Below are 27954 nucleotides of genomic sequence, written 5' to 3' on the forward strand. Positions count from 1 at the left end.
CTCTCTAACCCTGCAAATAAACTCTGTCTCCCAGTTAATCCCAATGTAGCCCAATAGAACTGGAGAAGTTAAGAACATAAGTAGAACCTTGCTGGATCAGGCCAATGGCCCATCAGCATCCTGACCTCATACTGTCCAACCAGATGCCTATGGGGAAACCCACAAGCAGAACCCGAGCACAAGAGCCCTCTCCCCTTGTGTGGCTTCCCCAAAACTGGTTTTCAGGAGAATGACCTCTCCCCACATCAAATGGGGGGTGCCTTTTTGCGTGGTCACACACAGCCCCCCGGATCCCAGTGTGGCTCCTGGTAGTTCGGGCTGGCTTCACCCTCCCCAGGCTGGATACCTGGAGATCTCCACCTCAGCCAATCGCCCAATCCCGCCTGGGGAGGCGTTACCAGGGGATTGGCCAGGTAAGGGGAGGGACCACCCTGCCCACACAACAGAAGGTGCCCCCAACCATTTAGGAGTAAAGGGAGCACAGCAGAAAATGACACTCACTTTGGAACTAGATTTTCCTGGAAATCCAGTGGGGCCTCGGACTCCAGGCTGTCCCTGCGAAGATGGCCAAAGGTGGGGGGAGTAGAGAGGAGAGAGGACAGGAAGGCATGGTTTACTATGAGATCACTTCCTTACATACAGTAGCAGCACCATCAGTGGTAGTATGGGCCCCCCATACGGTTAGTGCATGCACAAATGCACATAGATCTCACTAATACCTGCTGACAATAGATGTACCATATTTTTCTGTGTATAAGACGCCCCCATGTATATTTTGGGGGACTCCAAATTAAGAAAACACCCCTCAGCACCTGTGGTGGAGCTTCATGCTCTGGCACTGGGGGGGGGGTAGAGAGCAGGCTGGGGAGGGGCCAGGACATGTCCTGGGGGCGTGGCAAGCCGCCTGCAGGGGCGTGGTGCCCAGTGTGCGCAGTGGGGCAGCCGCAATGGCACCCCACTGGGGTGGTCCTGCCTGGAGCGGTGCGCTGCCCCCCACTCCTCTTTCTCCGCCAGTGCTCAGCACTACCTGTGTATAAGACAAACCCCAATTTTAAACCTAATTTTTTGGTTTAAAGAACCCTAGTCTTATACATGGAAAAATATGGTAAGTAGGGTTTTTTGTGAGCAAATAGCATGTTGGGGAAGAGGGATAGCTCGTTAGGAAATTTCCATGGTGTCACAGCCCTGGGATCTAATTCCCCTTCATTAGGAAATGAGATTGTGGATACTTGCTCAGAAGAATTACATACAATGCTACAAAAAAACACTTCCAGAAGAGGTGGCCCGGTACCAATGCCCCCTCAGGCCCAAGGAAATCACACTGCTATTCCCCCTGACTCAGAGGATGCCATCACAGAAGTACCAGTACAACCAGAGCCTCCCCCACTCCATTAGAGTGAAAGAGTGTTGGAGAAGGCTGAGCAAAGGCCCAATTTATTATTGGTAGCTCTTATGACTGAGACAGAACTATTTGCTCCTATATTGGGCTCAGTCTACGCTTAGCTGTTGCTGAAGCAACACTGGAGCACTGCTCCTCATCATCATTCAGACTGAGCCCTGCACAAGGCTTGCCTCAAATGAGGTCAGTGTTTGCATACGACACGTAGGGAACAATCTCCCTGTGTTCCACACTCTCCACAGCTGCTTATTGTTAAGAAAGAGAGGCGATATGTCCTAATCACATTTTTAAATAGTATGCACAATGGTATTTAGTGTTGCAGCTCTAGCCCTCTGGAATAAGCTACCAGCTGAGATTAAGATAGGTACTTAGCATCTTAATCACTAAGCAGTAGCTGGCGACGTATTTGTTTAAAACCACACAATCATTTACGGAATATTAATTGAACAATTTTTAGAAATGGTTTTATTGCTTGTAGATACCGTACTTTTCCGTGTATAAGACTAGTTTATTTTCTGTAAAAATCCTGCTAAAAATGGGGGTCGTCTTATACATAGGTAGTACATAGGGTGGACGTTTATTTGGTTGTTGCCACGGCTGCCAGTGGCTATTGTGCGTATTATTGGTCGCTGTGTCAGTGGGTGGTTTTGATGTTGTGAGAATTGGGCGGGCGATTGGCAGCTTCTGCCAGTGAGGGGACAGACGAGAACTGGATTTTGTGACGCGTGCGGGTGAGCGATTTTTGGCATTCCCCCCTAAAAAAAGCCAAACAATTCTGAGCAATCTTCCACAAAAAAGCTCAACAACTCTGTGCCATCTCTCCCCATTTTCTTAATGGGGCATCTTATACATGGGGGCGTCTTATACACGGAAAAGTACGGCACTTTGTATCTTTGTATTTCATATTGTTATTAAGAATCTGTGTCTTTTAAATTTTATCTCATTTTTAGGGTCTGCATCTTTTGTATCATATACCATTTGATTTTATTCTGCTCTGCTTGGATGGCTTCTGGCTATGGAACAATTCACAAATCTGCAAAAATAAATAAATAAATAGTAATGTTGCTTGGCCCTGGAAAACATTTAATCTCCCGATGCCAAATGTTCTGACAGCCCCTACCTTTTTGCCCCTGGGACCAGGCTTTCCTCTGTCGCCAAATGATCCTGGATAGCCCTGGAATGTAAGGGTTTAACAACACTTGTCAAGTTAATAAGCCCTCCATTACATGTGAAAAGGATCTGGGGATCTTAGTATACCACAAGCTTAACACACAGTCAACAGTGTGATGCATCAGCAGAAAAAGCTAATGAAACCCTAGGCTGCATCAACAGAAGTATAGTGTCCAGACCAAGAGAGGTGATACTACTGCTCCATTCTGCCTTGGTCAGGCCCCACCTGGAGTCCTGTGTCCAATTCTGGGCACCACAATTTAAGAAGGCTGATGATAAACTGGAACACGTGCAGAGGAGGACAACGAAAATGATCAAGGGCCTGGAAACCAAGCCTTGTGAGGAATGGTTGAGGTGACATGACAGCCATCTTCAGATATCTGAAGGACTATCACATGGAAGAAGTAGCAAGCTTGTTTTCTGCTGTTCCAAATGGTGGGACCCGAACCAATGGATTCAACTTACAAAAAAAAAAAGAGAGATTCCGACTAAACATCAGGAAAAACTTTCTAATGGTAAGAGCTGTTCAACAGTAGAACAGACGCCTTCAGAAGGTGGTGGACTCCCCTTCATTAGACGTTTTTAAACAGGTTGGGTGGTCATCTGTCAGGGGTTCTGAAGCTGTGATTCCTGTATTGCAGAGGGTTGGACTAATATAGCGCTTAGGGTTGCTTACAACTCAACAATCTTAGGTAAGCTCCCATTTAAATGTGGAGTGAACTTAATGTCTCTCAAACCTTCTCTGGATAAGAGCCAACACTTACGTTGATGCCAACAATCCCTTGCAGCCCCTCTAGACCAGGTTTGCCAGGAAGACCCTGGAATGGGAGGGGGGGAAAGAAAAGATAAACCCAGAAACACAAATCATTGTCTTGAATCATTGTTAGTTTCTGCATTAATAACTTTCATAGAAGGAATTTTAAAACATTCCTATGTGTCCAGACATTTTGAAAAATAAAAGGTACTGCTCTTGACAGCCCTGAAATTATTAGATTTGATAGAAAGTGACTGCTTTTAGAAGTTATCAGCTGGTGTTTAACTGCTTTTAGAAATTTATTGTTAACTGTTTTTACCTGGTCTAATTGCACTGTCCTTTGGGATGAAGGGTGTGACAAAATAATACAGAGAGAATAAAATCTGAATAGATTTAATCTATTTTTATCAGCTCTTACCCTCAGTCCTGGTGAACCTGGTTCTCCGTTGACCCCTGTTTTTCCGGGACAGCCCTGTTCAGAAAGAGAAGTCATCAAAACAAGTGCTAGGCTGGATAATTAATAGATGGAAGTTTTTCTCCAAAGGGGAAAAACGTATCTGGAGCTTAGCCAAACAATCAGGCCTTCCAAGCAATGAAAAACTACCTGCTGACTTTGGTGATGCATAACACTGGGAGCACCAATGAACTGTCACTGGTGCCAGCTCTAGTTTTGCAGGATTCTTGGGCAAGACATTCACCACTCTGCACAGTAACAATGGTGGAGAGAAGACTACTCAAACAAAGGCCTGGGTAAAGAGGTCCATCTTCTGACCAATCATTGTACAGCATGCAAGTGATGGTGCAGAATACGCTACAGAGGAGAGATCATACCACCATGTGGGGGCCACTGAAAATAAGGCCCTTTTGTGTGCCACCATCCTTCGAAGCAAAGCGCGTGGCAAAACTACAAATGGGACCTACTCTGCTGATCCTAACACCTGGGCAGTTTAAGATGAGAGAAGGTGCTCCTTCTGCCATTTGAGGCCAAATGTGTTTCTTCAGGTCAGTGTTAACACCTTAAATTGGGTGTGGTACTGGCAACAAAGCTAATGGAGCAGCTTTATTACTTTTTGTAGAGATGGAAACCTTCTAGGGGTACCATCGAAGAGTGGAGAAGAGGGTCCATCCCCTGAAGAGAGCCAGCAAAGTTGGAGAGGTCCCCTCTACAACCCTCAGATTTTGACTCTGCACAGTTCCCCCCTCCAGTACAAAGCTCATCACACTTTTAGAGATCATGGGCACATTGAAAACAGAAAAGCTATTGGGACACCATACAAAAACTGCAACCAAGCACACACCACAACCTCTTCTATTGGCTACAGTGTGGCATAGTGGTTAGGCTGTTGGGTTAGGACACTGGAGACCTGAATTCAAATCTCCGTTCAGCTGTGAAGCTCAATGGCTGACCTTGGGCCAGTCACCGTCTCTTAACCTAACCTACCTTACAGGTTCTTGTGAAGGTAAAATTGAGGGGGGGGGGGAGAAGCACCATGTATACCACCTTGAGCTCCTTGGAGGAAAGGTGGTATATAATAATAATAATAATAATAATAATAATAATGATAATAATAATAATAATAATAATGATAATAATAATAATAATAATAATAAACGTAATGCTTCATTTCCCACAGGCAAACTTCAGAGAGTGTTAGCGCATTTCTGTATCCACACACAGTAGGAGACTCCATTTACCATTGATCCAGGAGGTCCATCGTGTCCCCTGTCACCTTGAAAGCCCACAAAGCCCTGAAAATAGGAGGAGAACAAATAAAAACACTGCAGGCATTACTAGCAGCAGGAGAGAAGTTTTGTTACAGATGGACACAGGGCAGATAGGATGGCTGGCAGCTAGCTGTGGATTCATTGCATGTAATACCAATTTAGGTGATGGGGATGAAGCAGTGATCACTATGTCCTGCCCTTGCGACAACTGAAGTAGAACAGAATAAGCAACGTTAACATATGAAAATGTCATGGGGCCGTTGATGGTAGATCATACTGGGGCAGGGTTGGGGGGGGGTGAAAAGTAAAGCTGGAGCAGTGCCCGGGGGCGGTCTTTTCATCCCTCCCTCTCAGGATGGCTGATCCATTCAGCATTCCCACCAGACAGTAGCAAGCCTGCCTGCACCAACAAAAAACAGCCTTTGGCAAGCGATTTCTGATCTGGCAAGGCAATTACTGGCCCCCAAGGAGACTGCAGGGCAAATGACACCTGGAGTTTTGATGGTATGTAGCCAAACAATGTACTATGACTGTTTCAGCTTGGAAGGACCAGATAACTCTGTTTGGTGTTGGTGGAAAAGCTCGGAATCACTACACACACACACACACACACACACACACACACACCCCTACTCACAGTCAGACCCTGCTGATCAGAGCTCCCCACGGCGCCAACAACACCCTGTAGGATAAGTTAAAACAACATTAAGGATAGGAACATAGGTAGGGGCGGATTTACTATGAAACTAATGAAGTTTTAGCTTCAGGGTCCCCAATCTCAGAGGGCTTGGTTTTTTTTTTAAAAAATGGGTCTAGTGCAGGCTTCCTCAACCTCGGCCCTCCAGATGTTTTTGGCCTACAACTCCCATCATGGTCCCTAGCTGGCAGGACTAGTGGTCAGGGATGATGGGAACTGTAGTCTCAAAACATCTGGAGGGCCGAGGTTGAGGAAGCCTGGTCTAGTGGGTTATTTGAGTTGCATGACTGAAAATTGATTGTTTTTTTTATGTGTGCATATATTTCAACAAGTCAGTAGCCCAGATGTTGTAAAGACTGTTGTAAACAAACACGTTGAAGAAGATAATGATGGTTACCCAGACCTTGTTGCTGGTTGCGAAGGGGCCCCTATAACAGTTCAAGCTTCAGGGCCGCAAGACATAGGTCTGTCACTGAACATAGGAAGCTGTCTTAGACTGAATTATGCCATGAGTCTACCTAGCTCAATATTGTCTACATCTGCTCTCCAGGGTTTCAGACAGGGGTCATTCCCAGTCCTATCTAGATATGATGTCAGGGACGGAACCTGGGACTTTCTGCATACAGAGAGATGCTCTGCTGCCAAGATGGCATGAAGACTTCTATTCCACATTCTGACCTACCACCCAAGGGCAGAAGCTATGCAGGGATGCTTAAGAACAGAAACAGTGTTTTATATTTCATTTATTAATGGTTTCTCATGCGGCACCCCAAAGCAATTTAAAACGTACTATAACTAGATGCAAGTTCCAAAATTACTGGGGGAAATGCACTGCTGCTAGAGGTGTGAGCAGGAGGTACGGTATCTTTTTCAGCCTGAAGGCTGCATTCCCTGATGGACAGCCTTCCAAGGGTCATATGCTAGTGGCAGACAGGGCCAGAGGCAAAAAGTGGGTGGAGCTACTCTTACCATACAAAAATGTGTATTTTGTGGGGGAAATGCTTTCTTGAAAAATGGGTTACATTCGGTACTAGTCATAGTCAGAGAAGACCCACTGAAGTTAATGGGCATGACTAACTTAGGTGCATTTATTCAAATGGATTTACTACTTTGAGTATACCTTGGCTTGAAAAAAAACAACCCCAATGTAACTTTCTTTACTTTGTTTCAAAGTGCAGATTGATACAGAATGGACTTACGAATGAATACGCATGGAATTGACTTGGGCTGGATACAGACCATCCCCCCTTATTCAAGCAAATGAACCCCAGATCCTGCCTAGCACAGCAAGGGCCAGATCAAGTCAAAAGGATAGCAAAGTAGGTAGTATAGAATGGGAACCTGTGTACCAGGCTTTCCTTCTGGACCATCAATCCCAGGAACGCCTCGTAAGCCCTGGAAGAAATGTATGGAAGGGAGCAGAGAATGCATAACAATATTACTTAAGTTTTGCAGAGTGCATAAAGCAAATCAACCAATCAATCAATCAATCAATCAATCAAATATTTATTTACAGCCAGCCAACCATTAAAGGGAAGTACAAAACACACAGACACGCAAACATACATATCACAACAGACATATCAAATTGAGTAGCTACAGGAATTGCAAAGAAAGGTTAACTTGATGTAATATGGTAGCCATTTACATCATATGTTAACAAAGATAGACATTTACTACAACCTCCAATATAAGTCATATAATGATGGGGAGGAGTTATATAGATACTAGTTAAAGATAACTGTTTATAATTTTACTCCACCCTGAAGTGTACCTGTGTTTTGTGATAGCTTGCCTATTGTACATGCTGTCACTATAAGTACTGTGTTATGGTACCAAATCAGTTCTGTTCCTTTTTTTTATTATTTTACAATTAAAAAAAGTACTAAAAACACACAAATAATCACTGTCTTAGATTAACAAAGGTGACAAGAGCTAACTGTTAGAAAAACACTGGGACCTAATTTGAATAGTAGAACGTCTGGCATCTGGTGGGCGGGGCTTGTGTATTATGCTCTGGAATTGGCCCCTCCCTTCAGGTGTTCAGTTAGAGAGATCAACTTCATTTTTGCCTCATGATGCTGCTTTAGTTTCTCTCAGACAGTATGCTATTGTGTTACAGTTTTCTTTAATTTAAAGCTTTGTTTGACATATACATTAGCCACTCACTTTGCTGAATGAAAAGAACCTCTGCTGAAGAATGCAGGAATATCCTAAACTGTGTGAGTGAGGGGATATTGCCAGTCTGGCTGGAGGATTGATTTTTTATATCACCCCACCCTTCACAACACTTACAAACACTGCAAGTCTAAGAGATATTATGACATTCAGATATTTTGCCACCTGGTGCCAAAAGAAGGACAAACAACAGCACCAGGCAGTCCTCTATGGGGAGAGCATTCCACAGATGGGGAGCCACCACTGAAAAGGTTTTCTCCCTTGTCATTCACTGTTCTCTGAACCTCAGTAGCAAAGTTGGCATGATTGAGGCTAGTCACAATAAGAATCCTATTACCGTATTTTTCGCACCATAGGACGCACTTTTTCCCCTCCAAAAATGAAGGGGAAATGTGTGTGCGTCCTATGGTGCGAATGCAGGCTTTCGCTGAAGCCTGGAGAGTGAGAGGGGTCGGTGCGCACCGACCCCTCAGGCTCTCCAGGCTTCGCGAACCTCTTCGCAAGGAGCGGGAGCGCTCCGGCTCCTTGCGGATAGTCGCCAGCATGCCGAAGCCTGCGCGCGCTGAGCTCAGCGCGCCCAGGCTTCGCGGACCTCTCCGCAAGGAGCCGGAGCGCTCCGGCTCCTTGCGGAGAGTCGCCAGCATGCCGAAGCCTGCGCGCGCTGAGCTCAGCGCGCCCAGGCTTCGCGGACCTCTCCGCAAGGAGCCGGAGCACTCCGGCTCCTTGCGGAGAGTCGCCAGCATGCCGAAGCCTGCGCGCGCTGAGCTCAGCGCGCCCAGGCTTCGCGGACCTCTCCGCAAGGAGCCGGAGTGCTCCGGCTCCTTGCGGAGAGTTGCCAGCATGCCGAAGCCTGCGCGTGCTGAGCTCAGCGCGCCCAGGCTTCGCGGACCTCTCCACAAGCAGCGGGAGTGCTCCCACGGCTTGCAGAGAGCTGCCTGTTTGCGGGCTGGGGTCGGGGGAAGCTCGAGCTTCCCCCGCCCCAGCCCCGCGCCTGGGGGGGGGAAAATAATTTTTTCCCCTTTATTTCCCCCCCAAAAAATGGGTGCGCCCTATGGTCCGGTGCGCCCTATGGTGCGAAAAATACGGTACTTACTGGTGGTCCTGGCATTCCAACAAGCCCATGCTGGCCCATCCGGCCCTGGAGAGAAACCAAAAGTGGTCTGAAGAAAGTCTTTTCCCTCATTAATCAGTCAACATACCCAGGTGGCTTCTGATTCCATGTGCTCTTGAGCCACCAATGTATTGCTGTTTGGGTATTAGTCAACACAAAATGTTCCACCAAACACAAGAATGCTGGTGTTGGTATTTGATTGTTATCTCAGTTTCTTTCTTTGGTGGGAACATCACATATCTGGAGTACTTTGTCGAGACAAGGGCACCACATTTTAAAGAAGGACATTGACCATTGGGAGCATGTCAAGAGGAGGACAACCAGGATGGTGATCAGAGTCCAAGGCCATATTCTAGTCAGAAATAAAAACACTAAAGGTGGGTTCAAAGTAGGGCCTGTATGGGGTGTTAACTAGGGAGAATCCTGAAAGCTACAAAGAGGCCTGGAGGATTGCAGTCAACCCACTCCCGCTGCCCACACCAGGTCCTCTGGTCCCCTCACCCCTACCCATAGCTGTCAACGTTTCCCTTTTTTAAAGGGAAATTCCCTTATTCCGAATAGGATTCCTCGCAAGAAAAGGGAAAAGTTGACAGCTATGCCCCTGCCATAAATTCTCAAGGCTGATTTGGTGGGAGAAAGCTTCTGTGCTATGTAGGGCACATTACTTGTAAAACCAGGGTGAAAGCAATACCTGAAATCCCTCACATATTTTCAACATTCCCACTAACCCTTTGTGTGAAACCCTCCCTCGCCCTGAGGGAAAATTAGGTACTTCAGGCATGAGGTAAAGGTAAAGGTACCCCTGCCCGTACGGGCCAGTCGTGTCCGACTCTAGGGTTGTGCGCCCATCTCACTTAAGAGGCCGGGGGCCAGCGCTGTCCGGAGACACTTCCGGGTCACGTGGCCAGCGTGACGAAGTTGCTCTGGCGAGCCAGCACTAGCACAGCACACGGAAACGCTGTTTAACTCCCCGCTATAAAGCGGTACCTATTTATCTACTTGCACTTGGGGGTGCTTTCGAACTGCTAGGTGGGCAGGAGCTGGGACTGAAAGACGGGAGCTCACCCCGCCACGGGGATTCGAACCGCCGACCATGCGATCGGCAAGTCCTAGGCACTGAGGTTTTACCCACAGCGCCACCTGCGTCCCTTCAGGCATGAGACATACCCTCTTTCCTCGCTGTCCTGGCCTTCCTTTTGCACCATCTGGACCCCGATTGCCCTGTGGATTAGAGAGAAAATTCTGTTATTTCATGCAAAGTTGAATTCCTTACAGACACCGCCCCCCTTTTAAGTCAGGACTAAATCCCAGGTTAGAGCCAGAAGATCAACACTCAGATATCTTGATTTAAAAGATATATATCATTAGTATTCAAAAGAAGAATGGGAACCTTTTACAAAGTATTTAAAGAAATAACAAAATGAACTGGACTCCTTGGCAGGCTTTGAATAAACTTTCACAAATTTATTATTAACAACATATAGACAGATTTTTACGATTTTATAACATGCAGAGAATTAGAAGTATGGAAAAACCAGAGAGAGGAACTGAGGGAAGCCTGGGGAGGGGTGTCTAGAAGGGTGGGGTTTTTATATTTTGGGGAGGGGGAGGGAAAAATGGAGGGGGGGAATGAGGATGATATGTTTTATTGATAAAATGTTATGTTGTAATTCCTAATAAAAATTTTATTTAAAAAAAAGAATGGGCCTTTTTTGCCATGGCTCCGAGCTTCTGGATTGCTTTCCCTGGGGCAGCTCATCTGACGTCACAGCAACCCTGTTCACTGCTATCCTCCTTTTGCTAATGGAAAACAGATCAAGGGTCAAACCTGCTCAAGACCACACACTTGAGTCCCTGGCAAGGGTCCAATTCCAGCAAGCAGTCTCAGGAACCTGCTAAGGAAGGATTTATTATAACTATTAAGCAAGAGCACAGATAACAACAGAGGTTTAGACTAACCTTTGCACCTTCTGTGCCATTTTGACCAGGGGGACCAAGTTGCCCTTCCTCTCCCTGGAATGGCAAAAAGATTCAGTCAACACTCATCACCGCAAACCACGTTGGAACAGCTTATTTGGACTGGATGGAAAGTAGCTCAGACTAAGGATGGGCAAACCTGCCCATTTTGATTTCTCCCAATTTCTCTCCCCCTGCCTCCATCTTAAGTTCAGTTCTCTACATATTGATTTGCACTAAAAAAAAAAGTCCATAGGAAAATTCACCAGCCTTTGAGTGGAAAATTTCTCTCAAACATATTTTTGTATGATTTTTTCCTAATAGACGCATTTACTAACTAGAACACATTTAAATGCGTGCTTTACACTAGCAAATTCATTTGTCGGTACATGTTACTTTGCTGGAGAACCGAACTGCAAAATTCAGAGAAGTGCAAATTTCATGGGTGTGATTGGTGCATTGGTTTTGGAAGTGAAAATTAGGTAGGCTTGCCTTTAAATGGCTGGCTTGCAGATTGGTCAGGACCCTGAATATTAGCATCCCTTTCAGGGCGTTAGAATACACTGCAACATTTTGTTGCAGGGCTCTCTTGTTCTTCCAGTTATGAATATGTGAATATATTAATTTTGCAAATTGGGGACCAAACACTTTAGCTCAGGCATGTGGAAGCAGTAAGGCTGTGTGTATGTGTGTCTGTGTCTACCTTGATTTCTTCAATCTCCTGAAAGTCACCAGTAGGGGGACCTCTTATGTCATTGTTATTCTCTGTGAATATATGGGAGATGCATGGGAGAATGCAGAGGATTGAGCAGCAGGTAGCAACTAAAGCTGGAATCCTGATTCCACTTACCTGGAAGTAAGCCCCACCTAAGTCCACTAGGACTTACCCTTGAGTTAAGATTGAGTTAGGATTGTGTGGAATGTAGGGATGAGCAAATCTCTCAATTTCAGTTCCTATCATTTGCTCACTTTTTTCGAGTCTTAACTTTACTTCTCTGTGTTTCCCCCTCAGCCCTAGATGTAAAGGTAAATGAACTCCTGACCATTAGGTCCAGTCATGGCCGACTCTGGGGTTGCGGCACTCATCTCGCTTTATTGGCCGAGGGAGCCGGCATACAGCTTCCGGGTCATGTGGCCAGCATGACTAAGCCACTTCTGGTGAACCAGAGCAGCGCACGGAAACGCTGTTTACCTCTCCGTCGGAGCGGTACCTATTTATTTACTTGGACTTTGACATGCTTTCGAACTGCTAGGTTGGCAGGAGCAGGGACCAAGCAACGGGAGCTCACCCTGTCACGGGGATTCGAACTGCTGACCTTCTGATCGGCAAGCCCTAGGCTCTGTGGTTTAACCCACAGCGCCACCCACGTCCCTAGCCCTAGATGTAGGTCTGCATTAATAAACACTGATCTAGTCTCTCTGGCAAAATGGTCTCTAGACCACACAAGCTTCTGTGGCAAATAAATCCCTGGGAATCTTAAGCAGGTGTGGAGGAACCTATGTTCCTCCAGATGTTGCTGAACTACAACTCCCATCAGTGCCCATCAGCATGGCCAATGGCAGGGCAAATATATATATATTTAATGGTTCCACAATATTTTTGCTGCAAGCAGATGAGTATGGCTCCCCTTCCAGAACTTCTTAAATAGCTTTGGCTGTTACTGAAATATAGTGTTCCTTGCAATCTTGATTAGCTGTGGAGATATATTAGATTGCTTTTAAGCATGTTCAGTGGTTTTTAAATGCTTTTCTTAAAAAATAAAAATGAAATGATTTTGCTGCTTTGTTGTTTTTTGCTGCCCTGGGAGGGTTAAAAACTTAATAAAACAAAACAAAAAAAACCCTTCCTTACTTCAGGTCCCTGAGGTCCAGCTACTCCTTTGGCCCCTGGAAACCCGGGAAGCCCTGAAGCACTTCGAACCCCTGGAAGTCCCCTGGTCCCTTGGAGGCCAAACGTACCCTGAAAAAGAGGAAATTGGGAGACCTAAATCATTTGTGAAGGTTTAGGAGCAGCAAACATCTAACTATACAGTGCCAGATTTAGGGCAGTGCAGGCAGTCCCCTCCCCACAGGGTGCTGAGCTGAGGGGACGCAAAATAATAGCAGCTGTTACCAAAAGGAATTGTGAAAATAAGAAATAGGGGAGGGGGGCAATTCTGTCCTTGCTCACGGTGCCATATTACCAAAGTCTGCCTCTGAACTATACCATTCCTTTGCTTCATCCTAAATGTACGGCTCGTTGTGCAAAACATCCATGCTGTATTGGTAGCAGCAGCAGTAATCATAATGCTGCCTTTGGAGGCATACCTAGGCTTCCTTGCGCCCTTGGCAAGGAACTGTATCAGCACCAGTGAAGCCAGGAGAAACCATAGACCAGAAACTCAAAAAGTTAGCTTTTGTTGCCTTTTTCACTCCGCCAGTGACTTCCTCTCGCTTTGAGACTCCTTCAGGTAGTAATAAAGCAGGATATCAAATCCAAACTCCTCCTCCTCCTCCTCCTCCTCCTCCTCCTCCTCCTCCTCCTCTTCTTCTTCTTCTTCTTCTTCTACTACTACTACTACTTCTTCTTCTTCTTCTTACTCTGTGACCATCAGGGTTGGGTCTGCTGTGTTCCTCTTCCATATCCTCCACTTCCTCCTCCTCTATTGGTCGATCTGTCTGCCTGTCTCCCTCCCTCCCTCCCTCCCTCCCTCCACTCGCTGCTTTCCCTTCTGCCTCCCTGTCCCCCCCCTTCCTTTTTTCTCTTTCTGCAACTCTCGGCCAATCTCTCAGTCATTCTTCCCTCTGAGCCCTCCTGGGCGCTCCGCTTACACTTCTAATAGCACTGCCGGCCAACTGGGGAGGGTCTCCTGCTGTTGCAACTGCCCATGGCAGTGACCAGATTCCTCTGTTGAGGTGCCCAGGGATTCTGTGTTCCTTGACTGGCCACCCAGAGCAACAGAAGTGTAGCCTGGGGAGCACACAGATGGGTGGGTGGGCTGCTAGCCACTCCGAACAAGGAGGAGAGATATAATTTTTTCTTTCCCCCTGTGCCTGCACCATTGGGGGGGGGCAACTTACACAACTCCTAGGTATGCCCCTGCCTGCCTTACATCAGGTCATATAATTTTTGTCTACCTAGCCCAGGATTGGGGACTCTTCAGTAGAGTCTGGCAAAGCCCTACCATCCTCAGTCTGCTCTCACCTGCCTGCCACTTACAAGTAGTGAAGCAGTGGTTCTGCCAATCATTGGCTCTGGCACCACCTACTATTGGTTTCCCTGCCTGGCATCCTACCAGTCCCAATGGGCATCAGCCATCACTGTGACTTATAGCTGTTCTCCAGGGACCCAAGCAGAGGTCTTTCTTCAGCTGGCTGAGGACAGGAATCGGATACTTTCAGCGTACAATGCATTTGTTTCTTGCTCAGGGGAGCAGGGAGCATGCAACAATATCAAAAAGGGAACCTTGCACTGGAATAACTGCTACACATCCCTGGGCACGAGATGTTACCATACCTGGTCACCTTTGGGTCCCGGATCCCCTTTTATTCCCTTTGGTCCTTTGCTCCCCTGGAAGAGTAAAGGTTAAAATGAGAGGGTCATTGAGAACAGGCAGTAGCATGACCTGGTCAGCCTTTAGTGCAGGAGTGGGGAGCCCTTTTTCAACCCAAGGACTCCAGCCCCTTGGGGTAAACCTTCCAGGCCAGTGGTGGAAGGGGCAAGAGTAAAAAATGGGTGGGATAGCAACTCATACTTTTGTACGTTCCAGTCACAGAAATGTCAGTAGCATCCATGTGTGCATACATCTCTCTCCAGGCTTCATCCAGGCAAGCAAGCAAGAGGCATCACCAGGGTTCAAGAACGCATTCCAGCTGACAGACTGAAGCATCATGAAGGGTGTTGGGCAGATCTCATGAGGAGATGGGTGTGAAATATAGGGAGAGGGCTGAGGGCCAGGCTGAGAGGCCCCATTCATGCCTCGGCAAATCCAACTTTTGAATTGCACTCTCCTCTTTGTTTATTCCAGGCATAGGCAAACTTGGGACTACAACTCCCATCATCCCTGACCACTGGTCCTGTTAGATGGGGATTATGGGAGTTGTAGTCCCAAAACATCTGGAGGGCCTAGTTTGCCTATACCTGGTCTATTCCTAAGTGGGGCTGAATTTTCAACCAAGCCATTTCTTTGGGATTAAGATGGAACTTTTCAAATACTGACAAAATTTAGTGGGGCAGCGGGGACCACCAAATTGCATACTGATGCTGAAATGTAGGAAGTTGAGTTGAAGATTGGAAAAATGGGGATCTGAGAAAAAATGAAATTGACAGATTCCTGCCTCCCTATCCCAGATGAATCAGAATGATATCATTGCTCCTTGGCTTCAATAAAATGCATATTTTAGGATAAAATTATGTGTGTATAAATGCATATTTTAGGGATAACGTATACAAAAATTAGTATCTTGTGATGGGTAGGGAAGTTGATAAAAGTTGATGCCGATTTTCATGTCTTTTGTTTTAAAAAAGAAGACTGAGGTGGAAACAGGACAGGATGGATTTAGCACTGAACACATGTGACACTGACATTAATCAGAAACAGAGTGCTCTGTCCATTGCTATTACTTTCATTTCACTGAACATTTATTTCAGGTGGGGAAAGCAAAGCCACTTACATGGTCCCCAGGGGGTCCTTGAGGGCCCTGGCTCCCGGTCAACCCCTTAAATAGAGACAAAAGGTATTTTTTTAATAAAAAAAAGCCAAAGAAACTTTAAGACACATGGAATCTTGCCCTCACATTCCCTCCACCCCCTCCTTTCCACAATAAAACACATGAAAGCTATAAGACTGAGCTGGATATTATCCAAGAAGATTTAAATGCTCTGAAATTTGGGGAATACCCTTCATCCTGTAACCATATATTTTGTTGGACACTGTGTTCTCTGGGGGTGGCAGCTTCCCTTCCGCCTCCCCAAAGACACCTGAGAATGACCAATATTAGCTGTCAGCTGTGGAGAGAACAGTCTTGCCTCCCTATGAATAGTTTAGCAGGGCCACAAAAAAATGATTACCCTCAGGAACTTTGCCACCTGCTAATGCATTGGTTCTCAAAAGGTGTGGTGTGCCATATTGTTGTGGTAGGAGAGGATGGCAATGTGGTGGGAAGATTCATTGACAATCAAAGAAACATTTAAACATTTCAGTACAGTATAGCATAGCATAGTTTTTTTATTTTTTTTGCAGAATATGCATAGATATCTTTTCAAAACCAAGCACTACTAGGAGTTGCTTCTTTTTGAATCAGGGAAGAGAAACGGCGGAGGAAGATTGGAGAAAATTTAAGGACTACTTAAAGAAATATAGCAAAATTAATGAGTGTTAAAATGACGTTGGATTAGAAATTAAGTGGTTAGTAGCGGTAATGGTTAATTTAAAGAAAATAAGCAATATTAAAAGTAAGCCAAAAGTAAGGGAAGGATTTGCTGAAAATAAATTAGAAATTGGAATACAGAAAGGGGAGGCATGAGGAAGTCAGGAAAGTAAGTTACAAGAAATTAAGAATTGAACTTATATGTGTTCTTTGTTTTCTATGTTTTATATTGTGTTTTGTATGTTATTGTGTTGTTTTGTTTTGTTTTGATAAAAAATTTGTTGAAACTTTAATAAAAAAATTATTTTAAAAAAGGAGTTGCTTCTTTTTGCTTTCCAATGTATTTCTTATCAATAAAAAAACTGGTGTGGCGTGAGTAAATTATTATTCTGAAAGTGTGGCCCAGGGAAAGAAGTTTGAGAGCTACTGCACTAATGGTACAGGAAAATTAATAGAATCTTAGAGTTAGAAGGGACCCTAAGAGTCTTCTAGTCCAACCCCCTGCAGGACAGGAATCTCAGCTAAAGCATCCCTGACAGATGACCATCCAACCTTTGCTTCAAAACCTCCAAGGAAGGAGAGTCTACAAACTCTCTTGGGGGTCTGTTCCACTGCTAAACAGTTTTTACTGTCAGAATCCCCCCCCCAAATGTTTAGTTGGAATCTCCTTTCTTGCAACTTGAAGCCATTGGTTCTAGTCCTACCAACCAGAGCAGGAGAAAACAAGCATGCTCCCTCTTTCATGTGACAGCCCTTAAGATATTCATCTGGAGAAGCATTTCAGCTCACCGCTAGAAATCAGCACATACAAAACAGGTAGATCATCACCATCTCTCCACCTGCGGGAAAACTGGTGGGGGGGCGTGGCATGGGCATCGCCAGGATTTTTGCTAGGGGTGCAGGCTTTTGTTAGAGTGGGCAGAACCTCTGATTAGTATTGATTTGTATCAGCACCAAACTTTATTTTGGAACTTCAAGTTTGGTTATATATGGCTTCTGGGAGGCGAAGTGTCTTCTGATTTCACTGATTAAAAATTTCAGGGACCTGGCTAAATTTGCTTGGTGTTCTGTATCTTCCACGTGCTGTTTGATGGGGCTTTTTTGGCTTGTTAATACCCCATGTTGAGTAGGATCTGTGGGGTGAGGCCTAGAGTTGTTATTACAGTCATACCTCAGGTTGAATGTGCTTCAGGTTGAGCACTTTTGGGTTGCTCTCCGCGGCAATCCGGAAGTAACGGAGCGCGTTACTTCCGGGTTTCACTGCTCACGCATGCGCAGATGCTCAAAATGACGTCACACGCATGCGCAGAAGTGGCAAGACACGACCCGTGCATGTGCAGATGCGCCGTCGCATCTTACGTTCCATTAAGGATGCAACCCGAGGTACCACTGTATGTTTATCACTGCACATTTCCACGTCATCTGGAAACTGTCCTTAATAGTTAAGGGAGCAAGGCCACTTGGGAGGAAGAATAGTCTCAGCCAGTAATTTAGTCTGGCGAACCATACTCTAGCCTCAATTCTTACGAATCCAGTTTCGAGACGTATTGTAGCACTGGAGATGTGGTTGGGCACTTGTCCAGCTGATCTTAACAGTTTAGATTGTACCAGTTCTAATGGTGCGCAATTGGCAAAGGGGCCTAACTGGGCACCATATACAAGCTGCGCAATGGATTTGGCCTCAAACCATTTGAGGGGTGCAAGTATATATTGTCCAGCTTTAGTTCAGCTTAGGTACCTAAGTATTGCATTTACACTTCTCTGGACATTCCCTGCTACATAATCCCCAGTGCTACTTGAAGATGCTGGGGACTGAACCTGCGGCCTTATGCATGCAGAGCAGATGCTAAACCACTGAGCTGCCGAACCACTGAGCTCCAGGGGCCCCTTCCCTGCAGGAGGAAATGCCTGGAGGGGATGTGAAGATGAATCGCCAGAAGGCCAGGAAAATTGTTACCACATTCAAGCCACCAGTTTGTGCAAGTGAGATGGGGCAGCCTCATTTCTCAATGTCAAGCATCTGTCACCTTGGGGCTTTGATCAGCTGATCGACAAGAGAAGAAGCAGAAACAGAGGAAGAAAGGGTGCAGAAACAGGGAACATTCCTGCGGAACCTGATCTGAGTTAGAACATCATCAGACCCAAGCTGGAAGGAAGGGTGGGTGAGGAATAACACCCAAAATCTACACCTAATCAATCACACTTAAGTCTCCTGATGGTGATGCAAAACTCCTAAGGGAACTCATTTCTAGCCCGGGGGAGGGAGTCTAGCTGGAGGCAGAAAAAAGTTTTTTTCAAAGTATATGCTTGTAGCATACACACTCACAGGCAGGGCCAGATTTAGGTTTGATGAGGCCCTAAGCTACTGAAGGTAATGGGGCCCTTTATATGTCCAGCTGTCCTTTGTCAACAACAAATTGTCACTGTTTTTTTGTGTTGAATATATGCTATATGGTAATTTATGGAACTAATAGGTATCTAAAGCCATTTGCACATAACAAAATATGTATTTTATCATAAAATACATATTTTATGTAGGCACCCTCTATATAAAAATGAGCAAACCAGCGATATTTTAGGGAGCAGGCTAGTAGGCAGGGCCCATTACTTACATCAAAAGAGCCCACACAACACAAAACACTGTTGCTATATGTAGGTTTTATTTTATTTGGTTGTTTTATCTTATATTTTGGAAATGCATATCCAGTTTTTTCCCCTTTAATTTTTTTGCTCCCCCCAAAAAGAGTGGGGCCCTAAAGCTATAGCTTGTTTGGCTTATACAATCATACCTCAGGTTACAGACGCTTTAGGTTGCGCGTTTTCGGGTTGTGCACTGCGCCGAACCTGGAAGTACCGGAATGGGTTACTTCTGGGTTTTAGCACTCTCGCATGCGCAGAAGCGCCGATTTGTGACCTGCGTGTGCGCAGACGCGGCAATGCGGGTTGCAAATGCTGCGGGTTGCGAACGTGCATCCTGCGTGGATCACATTCACAACCCGAGCGTCCACTGTGCATAAATCTGGCACTGCTCACAGGAACATAGCACACTGTCAGACCACTGGCCCAGTATTGTCTGCATTGACTGCAGCAGCTCTCCAGGTTCTCAGACGTACCTAGGGATGGAGGGGATTGAACCTAGCATCCTCTGAAGGCAAAGCATGTTGTGACAGATCCCCGATGGAACATGGTACTCAGCCACTTAACAGAAGTTGCAGCCACACCATACATAGATTCCACCAAAGAATCCTGGGAACTGTAGTTTGTTAAGGGTACAGGGAATTGTAGCTCTGTGACAGGCAAGCTGCAGCTTTCAGTATCCTTTCACAGTGGTGGAGCTGCATTTCCTGGACATCACAGTCCAGGGGTAGAGGGGTAGGGAAGCTGCCGCTATCTGCCTCTGGGTCAGGCCTGACCCAGAGGTGTAGCTGCTGTGGCCGGGTGCGAGGTGCACCACAGCCAAGGAGGATGGGTGGCATCATTGCTATCCACTCTCCTGCTCTCCTCCTCCAGGTCAGCGCTGACCCAGAGGCAGAGACTGTGATGATGGGGGGTTGTCCGGTGCGCTTCCATTGCCACTCAGCTTGCCGGACAATAGCAGAGTACAAAGACAGCCTGTGCTCTGTGTGCCGGCATGCAGAAAAGAGAGTCTATGCTGCTTCTTGGTCTAATTCTAAGAAGCTTTGTTTGTACAGTCATATCTCAGGATAAATGTGCTTCAAGTTAAGTATTTTCGGGTTGCGCTCTGCAGTGACCTGGAAGTAACGGAGCACATTACTTCTGGGTTTTGCTGTGCGCGCATGCACAGACGGTCAAAATGACATCATGCGCAGACATGTGGATGCAGGTTGCGTTTGCTTCAGGATGCAAACAGGGCTCCAGAACGGATCCCGTTCGCATCCCGAGGTACCACTGTATAGCAGAAATAAATCAGAAACTCCGGAGACTGCATGTTGTCTCCCTTCATTGGTTAAAAGCGAAACCAGTCTCACACAGAACAAAGAACAGATCCTCAGATGGAGATCACCCCCAGTGGGCAGGACCCTCACTCTGAGCTGTTTAACCCTATAAGCTCTGATTCTCCTCACAGAGACATGGGAAGGCATGAGCACTAAAGTGCACCCTGGACCCTGAACTCCCCTGGACCCACCCACCCTATGCCTCTGTCCTTTGAGAGACGGCCTGTGCTTTTAAATGTTTGGTGCAGATGTGACCAGAGAATAGAGAGAGAAAACGAGAGCAAGAAGAATGTCATTATGCGACCACGTGTTAACTGAGAGTCTATGTGTTTTCAGTGGAATTAACGGAAATAACTAAGGCCATATTCAGGTCATGTGTTTAAAGAGCTATGATACCACTTTAAACAGAGTGGTTTAACTATCAGTCCCTCTTCACAGGGTGCTCACTCTCTGTATCCACTCTTAAAGGCATCAAAGCTTCTGAATGCCAGTTGCTAGAAATTGCAGGAAGGGAGAGTGCTTCTGGTGCTTGTGGGTTTTCTCACTGGCACCAGGTCATTGGCATGATCTAGCAGGCTGTTCTTATGCTCTTAATGAAGGAGTGGATTAAATAGGAAACATCAGAAAACTGCCTTATAATATACTCATTATTGCTTAAAGCTAATTTAAAAAATAAGGGTGCAGTGATGGGAAGGTTTGGGGAAGTCATGTATGTTTGTTTGTATGTTTTTCTTTTTCTTTTTCTATTTTATTGTCTATTTTGTTTTCTATACTGTTTAAAATGAATAAAAAATTTTATAAAAAAAAAAAATATAATATACTCATTATTGTCTACACTTAGTGGCAGCAGCTCTCCAGGATTTCAGATAAAAGTCTTTGGAGATGACAAGGACTGAACCTGGAACTTTTTGCATATCCTCTATCATTGAGCTCCAGTCCCTCATCCGTATCTACTTAGTGTAACTTTTGCTTTTTGCAAATGAATTTTGCATGCCTGTTATATTGTTTAAGAAACTTGTTTAACCCGAGGCAACCAGTTGCAGAGAAGGTGGGCAACAGAAAGTATATACTGGGGGAATCAAATCCTTTCTCAAATAGTTTTCAGTAAAAACAACAACAACAACATAAGAACCCCACATTGTTTGTCTCTCACTTATTTTGATTAGGTAGAATGAAAGGGAGTATTCCATTCTGCTTCAGCGACTGGCACAGAGCCAAACCTGCCTTTATGTACTAGAAGAGCTAAAATCTTTGTTTCCAAGCATAGCTTCTTGCTGAAATCCTGTAGTATTTTACAGGATGGATCCTTCCTTCCTTCCTTCCTTCCTTCCTTCCTTCCTTCCTTCCTTCCTTCCTTCCTTCCTTCCTTCCTTCCTTTTTAATGCTTTTGTTGCTCTGTAATGCAAGAGGGAGGGACGCAGGTGGCGCTGTGGGTTAAAGCCTCAGCGCCTAGGACTTGCCGATCAAAAGGTCGGCGGTTCGAATCCCTGCGGCGGGGTGCGCTCCCGCTGCTCGGTCCCAGCGCCTGCCAACCTAGCAGTTCGAAAGCACCTCCGGGTGCAAGTAGATAAATAGGGACCGCTTACCAGCGGGAAGGTAAACAGTGTTTCCGTGTGCAGCTCTGGCTCACCAGAGCAGCGATGTCACGCTGGCCACGTGACCCGGAAGTGTCTCCGGACAGCGCTGGCCCCTGGCCTCTTAAGTGAGATGGGCGCACAACCCCAGAGTCTGTCAAGACTGGCCCGTACGGGCAGGGGTACCTTTACCTTTACCTTTAATGCAAGAGGGCCCTTCCAGATGGGAATAATGCAACAACACTGGGGAAGCATTATGAAACAACTAATAAAGCAGAATGTTGTGTTGACAGTCAAGTATAAATGCACTATTGCTGCATCAATGATATATTGTAGGATATACTCACAAACCACCACTACCCAGTCTCACTGCATAAGCTTTGCAGAATTAAATCAGAATGAATACTGAATAAACAGGTTATCCAGAAGACCCTGTGCCTCTGTCTGCTTCCATGAACAAGAAACTAGGCCTTTAGTGTCATCAGCCCAGTCCTACAGAATACTCTGCCAACAGAGATTCAGCAAGCACCTTCTGTTTCAACGTTTACAACGCCTGCTGAAAACTTTTTATTTTACTGGGCCAATGCAGGCAACTGAGAATATACCTTTCTCACAATACAGTGGTACCTTGGGTTACATACGCTTCAGGTTACAGATTCCGCTAACCCAGAAATAGTACCTTGGGTTAAGAACTTTGCTTCAGGATGAGAACAGAAATTGTGCTCTGGTGGCGCGGCAGCAGCAGAAGGAGGCCCCATTAGCTAAAGTGGTACTTCAGGTTAAGAACAGTTTCAGGTTAAGAACAGACCTCTGGAACGAATTAAGTACTTAACCTGAGGTACCACTGTAGCTAATTGATGTCAAATTTTAACCTTTGATATGGTTTTTATTCTACTGTTTTATGTGCTACTCTTGTGAACAGTTTTGGATATTTCCTTTTTATGAAAAAGCAGCACGTGAATAATTTTATAAGTAAGTAAAAGGAGAACAGCGAGTACGCTTGGAGCACACCATTCCCCTCTGTGCAGATTTCAACACATACCATTAGGCCATCTCGTCCATGCACCCCTCTTAGGCCAGAAAGACCACTTTCTCCCTGAAACATGACAAAGGAAGCATAATGTTAGGGATTGCAGGCATGGAGAAAACAGGACACACAAGAAGCTATCTTATGATGTCAGACCACTGACATAAATAGTTCAGTTTTGTCAACGCTGGAAGTTCCCCTGGTCTTTTCCATGCCTACACAGAGATGCCAGGGATGGAACCCAAGACCTCCTGCATGCAAAGCCCTTTGCATCAGCTGCACATCTGTTTTATTTCTCATTCCTTTGGCACTGGGATTTAATTATTTATACCAGGAGTGGAGCATATGTGGCCTTCCAGATGTTGCTGGACTTCACCACCCACCATCCCTGACCACTCACCATACCTGGCAGGAGCTGGTAGGAATTATAGTCCAACCACATCTGGATGACTACAGGTTCCCTACTGCTGATACATGCCCCTGGATACCAGTTTCAGGGAATCATGAGTGTGCTCTTGCATTTACACTTGCCTTGCAGGCTTCTGGCAGGCATTTGGTAGGCCACTAGGAGATGTGGATACTGGACCAAATCTAGCTGGACTCATGTTCTTGGCTTTAAGAACACAACCATCCAAACTTGTTTTATACACTTCTTTGAATCCTCAAGGGCTAATTAAGCTATGTAATTTTCTCTCACAAGGTGTAGTGACTGTGACTGATGTGGACCATCTTTAAAAGAGGATTAGACAAATTCATGGATAATATGGCTATCAAAGGGCTACTAGTTATGCTAGCTATTGTGGTACCTCCACTGTCTGACATGATATGCCTCCCAAAACCAGTTGCTGGAAATCATGGAGGGGGGGGGAACCTGCTGTCACACTGAAATCCAGCATGTGGGCTTCTTCATCACCATCATCATTGTCGTCGTCATCGTCATTGTCATCATCATAAATTTTATTTATACCCCACCCTTCCCAGCCAGAGCCGGGCTCAGGGCGGCTAACACCAATAAAATCACAGTAAAAACATAATAGGGGGGGGACCCCAATTTAAAATACAGGTTAAAATGCAATTTAAAATGCAGCCTCATTTTAAAAGTAGCCCATAGATCAAAACCATAAGGGGAGGGAAACATAAGGGTCAGACTGAGTCCAAACCAAAGGCCAGGCAGAACAGCTCTGTCTTGCAGGCCCTGCGGAAATATGTCAAGTCCCACAGGGCCCTAGTCTCTTGTGACAGAGCGTTCACCAAATCGGGGCCAGTGCTGAAAAGGCCCTGGCCCTAGTTGAAACCAATCTAACTTCCTTGAGGCATGGGACCTCCAAAGTGTTGTTATTTGTGGTCCTTAAGGTCCTCCACAGGGCATACCTTCAGGGCAGTGGAGATGGACTATATTAACCATCAGTGGTTCTTTTTTTCTTTCCTCACTGATGATTTTTGTGAAGATGGAAAAAGGTGCCAATCAGTTATTGGGAGAAAGAGCAACTCTTTGGTTGTTTAAAAGGCAAGGGGGGGGGATATTGTGCTTACTGGGTGTCCTTTGGCTCCAGGGGGTCCTTCTCTCCCAAAGCGACCCTAAAAGGAAAATGATTATATTACCGTGACATGAGGATGAGCAGATGGACAGTAAAAGTGGATCCTGCAAGCTGTTACAAAACCACATACTACCTGGCTAGAAAGATAAACACTGGCCATACACTTTCCAGTGAAGGTCTCACTGTGCTTTCTACACTTGAACATGTAGCTTATAATCACCAATCTTGTTTGCACTTCTGTTTGGATATAAGGACTGTTTATATTAATATAGATGATTAAATTAGGACGGATGGATTATCCTCATTGTTAATGTGAGCTGATGCTGCTTTCAAATTTCCATTATATTTGCATTAAAGGGGGGGGGAGTTTGTTTCAAAGGATCACCAGGCAGCAAGACATCTGGAGGATTGTGTCCCACGTCTCTAAGGAAGGTATGGACCACTCACCTGTAATCCCCTAAGTCCTTTGGGCCCATGCCTCCCTTCCAAACCTTGTGGGCCCTAAAGAGAGTGAAAGGAAGTCCCAGATGTGGTACAAGACCAGATGAAGGGTATGCAAAAGAAAGAGAGAGAAATGGTTGTTTAGTTCCTCCATTCATGCACTTTTTATTGTTTTCAAAAATGATTTGGAAGCAGTTCATTCATTTTCTTTATCCCTATTAATTTTAATTCCCCACAGATTTCAATGGGAAACCCACCCACTCTTCTGCTGCCTGTAACTTTGTGTCTTCTATCCCAATTATCTAGTTCATGATTAAGTATTTTCTTTCTGAAGAAACAGAACAGAACACAAGGGGGCAGGGTGTATTTTGCTTTTTCTGCCTCAGGAAACCAACACCCCTTGGGCATCTCAGCTCTGTTGCCTTAGCAATTCCAGAAATGAGTACGTACCCGAGGGCCTGGTGGGCCTGGCAGGCCTGAAGGCCCTGTTTCTCCCTGAAGCAGACAAAAAAAAAATATCAACAACAACTTTCTGTCACACACAGTCACATTATAATACATAGATACATATACTTTTAGGTTGAGTAACCTTCTCTTGGTGGGAGTGGTGTATTCATCCTTAAAAAAAATAATCTAAACCTTTTAAACTAGGGATGGGTATCCTGTGCCCCCCTCCCCTATTGTTGGTGGACTACCAAGTCATCCTGGCCATCAGCCATGCTGACTGGGACTACTGGGAGTTGGGAGTCCAACCACAACTGAAGGGACCACAGTTTCTGCACCCCACCCCTCTTCTTACATGGAAATATTTCACAGCCCATTCCCTTTTTCAGAGGACAGCACCAGTTGTGTTGATGTTTGCAACATTTGCAGAGTGCTGGTTGCTACTTTAGAACCCAAGAACTGGTAAGCAGAGCTGAAACTATGTTCTGGTTTCATTGCTTTTAACAAAGAAATCTAGTTGTGGATATTCAACACGTACAGAGAGACAGAGAGAGGGAGGGAGAGGAGTTATGAATGTTTTTGCAATGTGCCAAAGGGCAGACGAACATAGGCAACTTAGGTTGCAGATCAGGATTGGAGAACCTTAATGGTTCACTTGTCAAAATGTGGAATTTTTAATTGGGCGCAGTAATGCTTCTGAAAACCAGCTTCTGGAAAGCACAGGAGGGGAGAGTGCTCTTGTGCTCAGGCCCTGTTTACAAGTCTACTACTGAGGAATATGGTTGTGGATATGAGAACAGGATGCTGGACGAGATGACCCATTGGTCTGGTCCAGCATGTTGTTCTTCTGTTAATCTTACATCCACTTACCCCTCCCCCACCTCCCTCCTGACTTCTGTTCAAATAATTTCTCTGAGGATGGAATTTTGCATTTTGCATTTGCACCCCTCAATTTTCCCAGAACACTTACCCGGGAGCCATTAACTCCTTGCACTCCAGTCAGTCCTGGTTCCCCCAGCTCACCCTATAAACACCAACACAGATAAGGTGACTGAATTTGTTGTTGTGCAATTAAAAAATATTTATTGATAGGTGCTATTTGACTGCAAATATCTCCTGAGGCAAATTTGGAGGACTCTGCTAAAGGGAAACTTTCTGGGGAGCATTTTTTTACACGTATGAAATGAAAAATAAAAATAAAAAGCATTAACATACAGCTATGAGGAGCATTATTGTCATGTTCTGAAACAATGCTGGACCCCATGATGAAAGCAGTGAAAGGCCTGAGGCAAGGCTGGGCAAAGGTTAGTGGACTGGAGATAGCTGAGTGAGCAATTTGCTCCAACAAAGTTTGGGAGGAAACAGAAGCCTTTATGCCTCTGTCTCCATATTTCCTACCTGCTGCCTTGAGGGACATCTTTGGGAGAAGAAAAGTCTAAGGAGTAAATCCTATGCAAATCCAAAGTGCAGTTCCTAAGTGTCAGGGACTGGGCAGAGAAGAAATGGTGGAAACTCTTGATATTTTCACCCCTCCCATTGCGAGAACCTCCTGATATGATGTTTTCAGAAAGGGGATGGAAACTGCTCTTCGCTTCTTCTGCTCCTGCCTGACTCTGTGTGGAGTCTGTGTGTTATCTATGTAGTGATTAGATGGCTGAGTGAGAGCTGTAACACTCATGCAAGCCAGTAGTTTTAGTTGCAGTAGCTATTAGAAATAAAAGAAGTTATGCTTCCCAGCTTTCTTCCGTGTTGTTTATACTCTGCTGAGTATGGTGTTCGCAATGCACAGTTGTGAGTCCAGTGCACTGAGACCTGTTTTTCATGAGTGGAAGGTCTTTGGAAGTGCTCCAGTCACCTAGCCCAGTCGGGGCAGTACTAGTTATTGAGCCCAGTCGCTGGCACCGGTTCAAAGGTGTACGGACAGAAATTGCCTCCCCATCCTGACCCTTCCAGGGAGGAGAAAGAGGAAGACAGTGTAGCTTTACAACAGGGGTTTGAGGGAGGTAGCAGCTCAGAGGCAGATGAGGAGAAAAGTTGGGAAATCCTGGGAGAGCCGGAACAACACCCAGCTGACACATTGTCATTAGAAAGCATTCCAGACCCTCCATCTTCCAGAACCCAGTGAGCCTTAAAAGTAGGAGAGCAAAGAGCTCAAAGACAGAAACTTTTCCTTGTCTTTATACTTTCCTGGGCAACCAGCTGGGACTTGCTGACAGCATCCTGGCTCTTAAGATGGTTGGATGGCACCTTGTCTGCCTCCTGCAGCCAAGATGGTGCCAAATGTATTGCTCTGCTTTCCATTGGACCACATCAATGAGACCAAGATGGGGTCTTGTCGTCTGGGCAGCCCAGGACCTCCATACACACTGCCCAGGCTTGCCAGTTTGGTGCTGCAGAAGGCAGCAATTATGAGTTACTGGTCTCTGCAGCCACAGCATGCACTGTGATTCTCCAACAATTTGACTTCACTCCTGGAGCCACACTCCATTGTTTCTTGTGACAGAATGATGTCAGCAACTCCATACTCCCTTCTCCAAGCTCCACCCCCTTGAGAGAACTTCAGAGCCTTCAAGGGACAACCCTCTGGCCTAAATAGAGACTCCTCCTGAATTCCACTGATTCTCAAAAGTGCTAA

The 27954-nt window shown here is 45.6% G+C and overlaps 2 protein-coding genes across 4 annotated transcripts in view; one reads left to right on the plus strand and one right to left on the minus strand.

Moving 5' to 3' along the window:
- Positions 1-27954, plus strand: part of SLC31A2 (solute carrier family 31 member 2) — a 766698-nt gene that overhangs the window by 165278 nt on the left and 573466 nt on the right. The window lies entirely within an intron of this gene.
- The window catches only part of LOC309361395 (uncharacterized protein), a 149729-nt gene that overhangs the window by 43983 nt on the left and 77792 nt on the right, over positions 1-27954 (minus strand). For all 3 annotated transcript variants that reach the window (XM_081896272.1, XM_081896271.1, XM_081896273.1), the window contains exons 19-36: positions 26290-26343; positions 25326-25370; positions 24882-24935; positions 24430-24474; positions 22912-22965; positions 15644-15688; positions 14487-14540; positions 12843-12950; positions 10994-11047; positions 10202-10255; positions 9017-9061; positions 7087-7140; positions 5686-5730; positions 5019-5072; positions 3742-3795; positions 3334-3387; positions 2520-2573; positions 502-555 (exon numbers count right to left, since the gene is read on the minus strand). In XM_081896272.1, coding sequence (XP_081752398.1) covers positions 502-555; positions 2520-2573; positions 3334-3387; positions 3742-3795; positions 5019-5072; positions 5686-5730; positions 7087-7140; positions 9017-9061; positions 10202-10255; positions 10994-11047; positions 12843-12950; positions 14487-14540; positions 15644-15688; positions 22912-22965; positions 24430-24474; positions 24882-24935; positions 25326-25370; positions 26290-26343 — 981 coding nt within the window. The remainder of the gene's footprint in view (positions 1-501; positions 556-2519; positions 2574-3333; positions 3388-3741; positions 3796-5018; positions 5073-5685; positions 5731-7086; positions 7141-9016; positions 9062-10201; positions 10256-10993; positions 11048-12842; positions 12951-14486; positions 14541-15643; positions 15689-22911; positions 22966-24429; positions 24475-24881; positions 24936-25325; positions 25371-26289; positions 26344-27954) is intronic.

This window comes from Podarcis melisellensis (assembly GCF_964234715.1).
Source record: "Podarcis melisellensis genome assembly, chromosome: Z".
NCBI lineage: Eukaryota > Metazoa > Chordata > Lepidosauria > Squamata > Lacertidae > Podarcis > Podarcis melisellensis.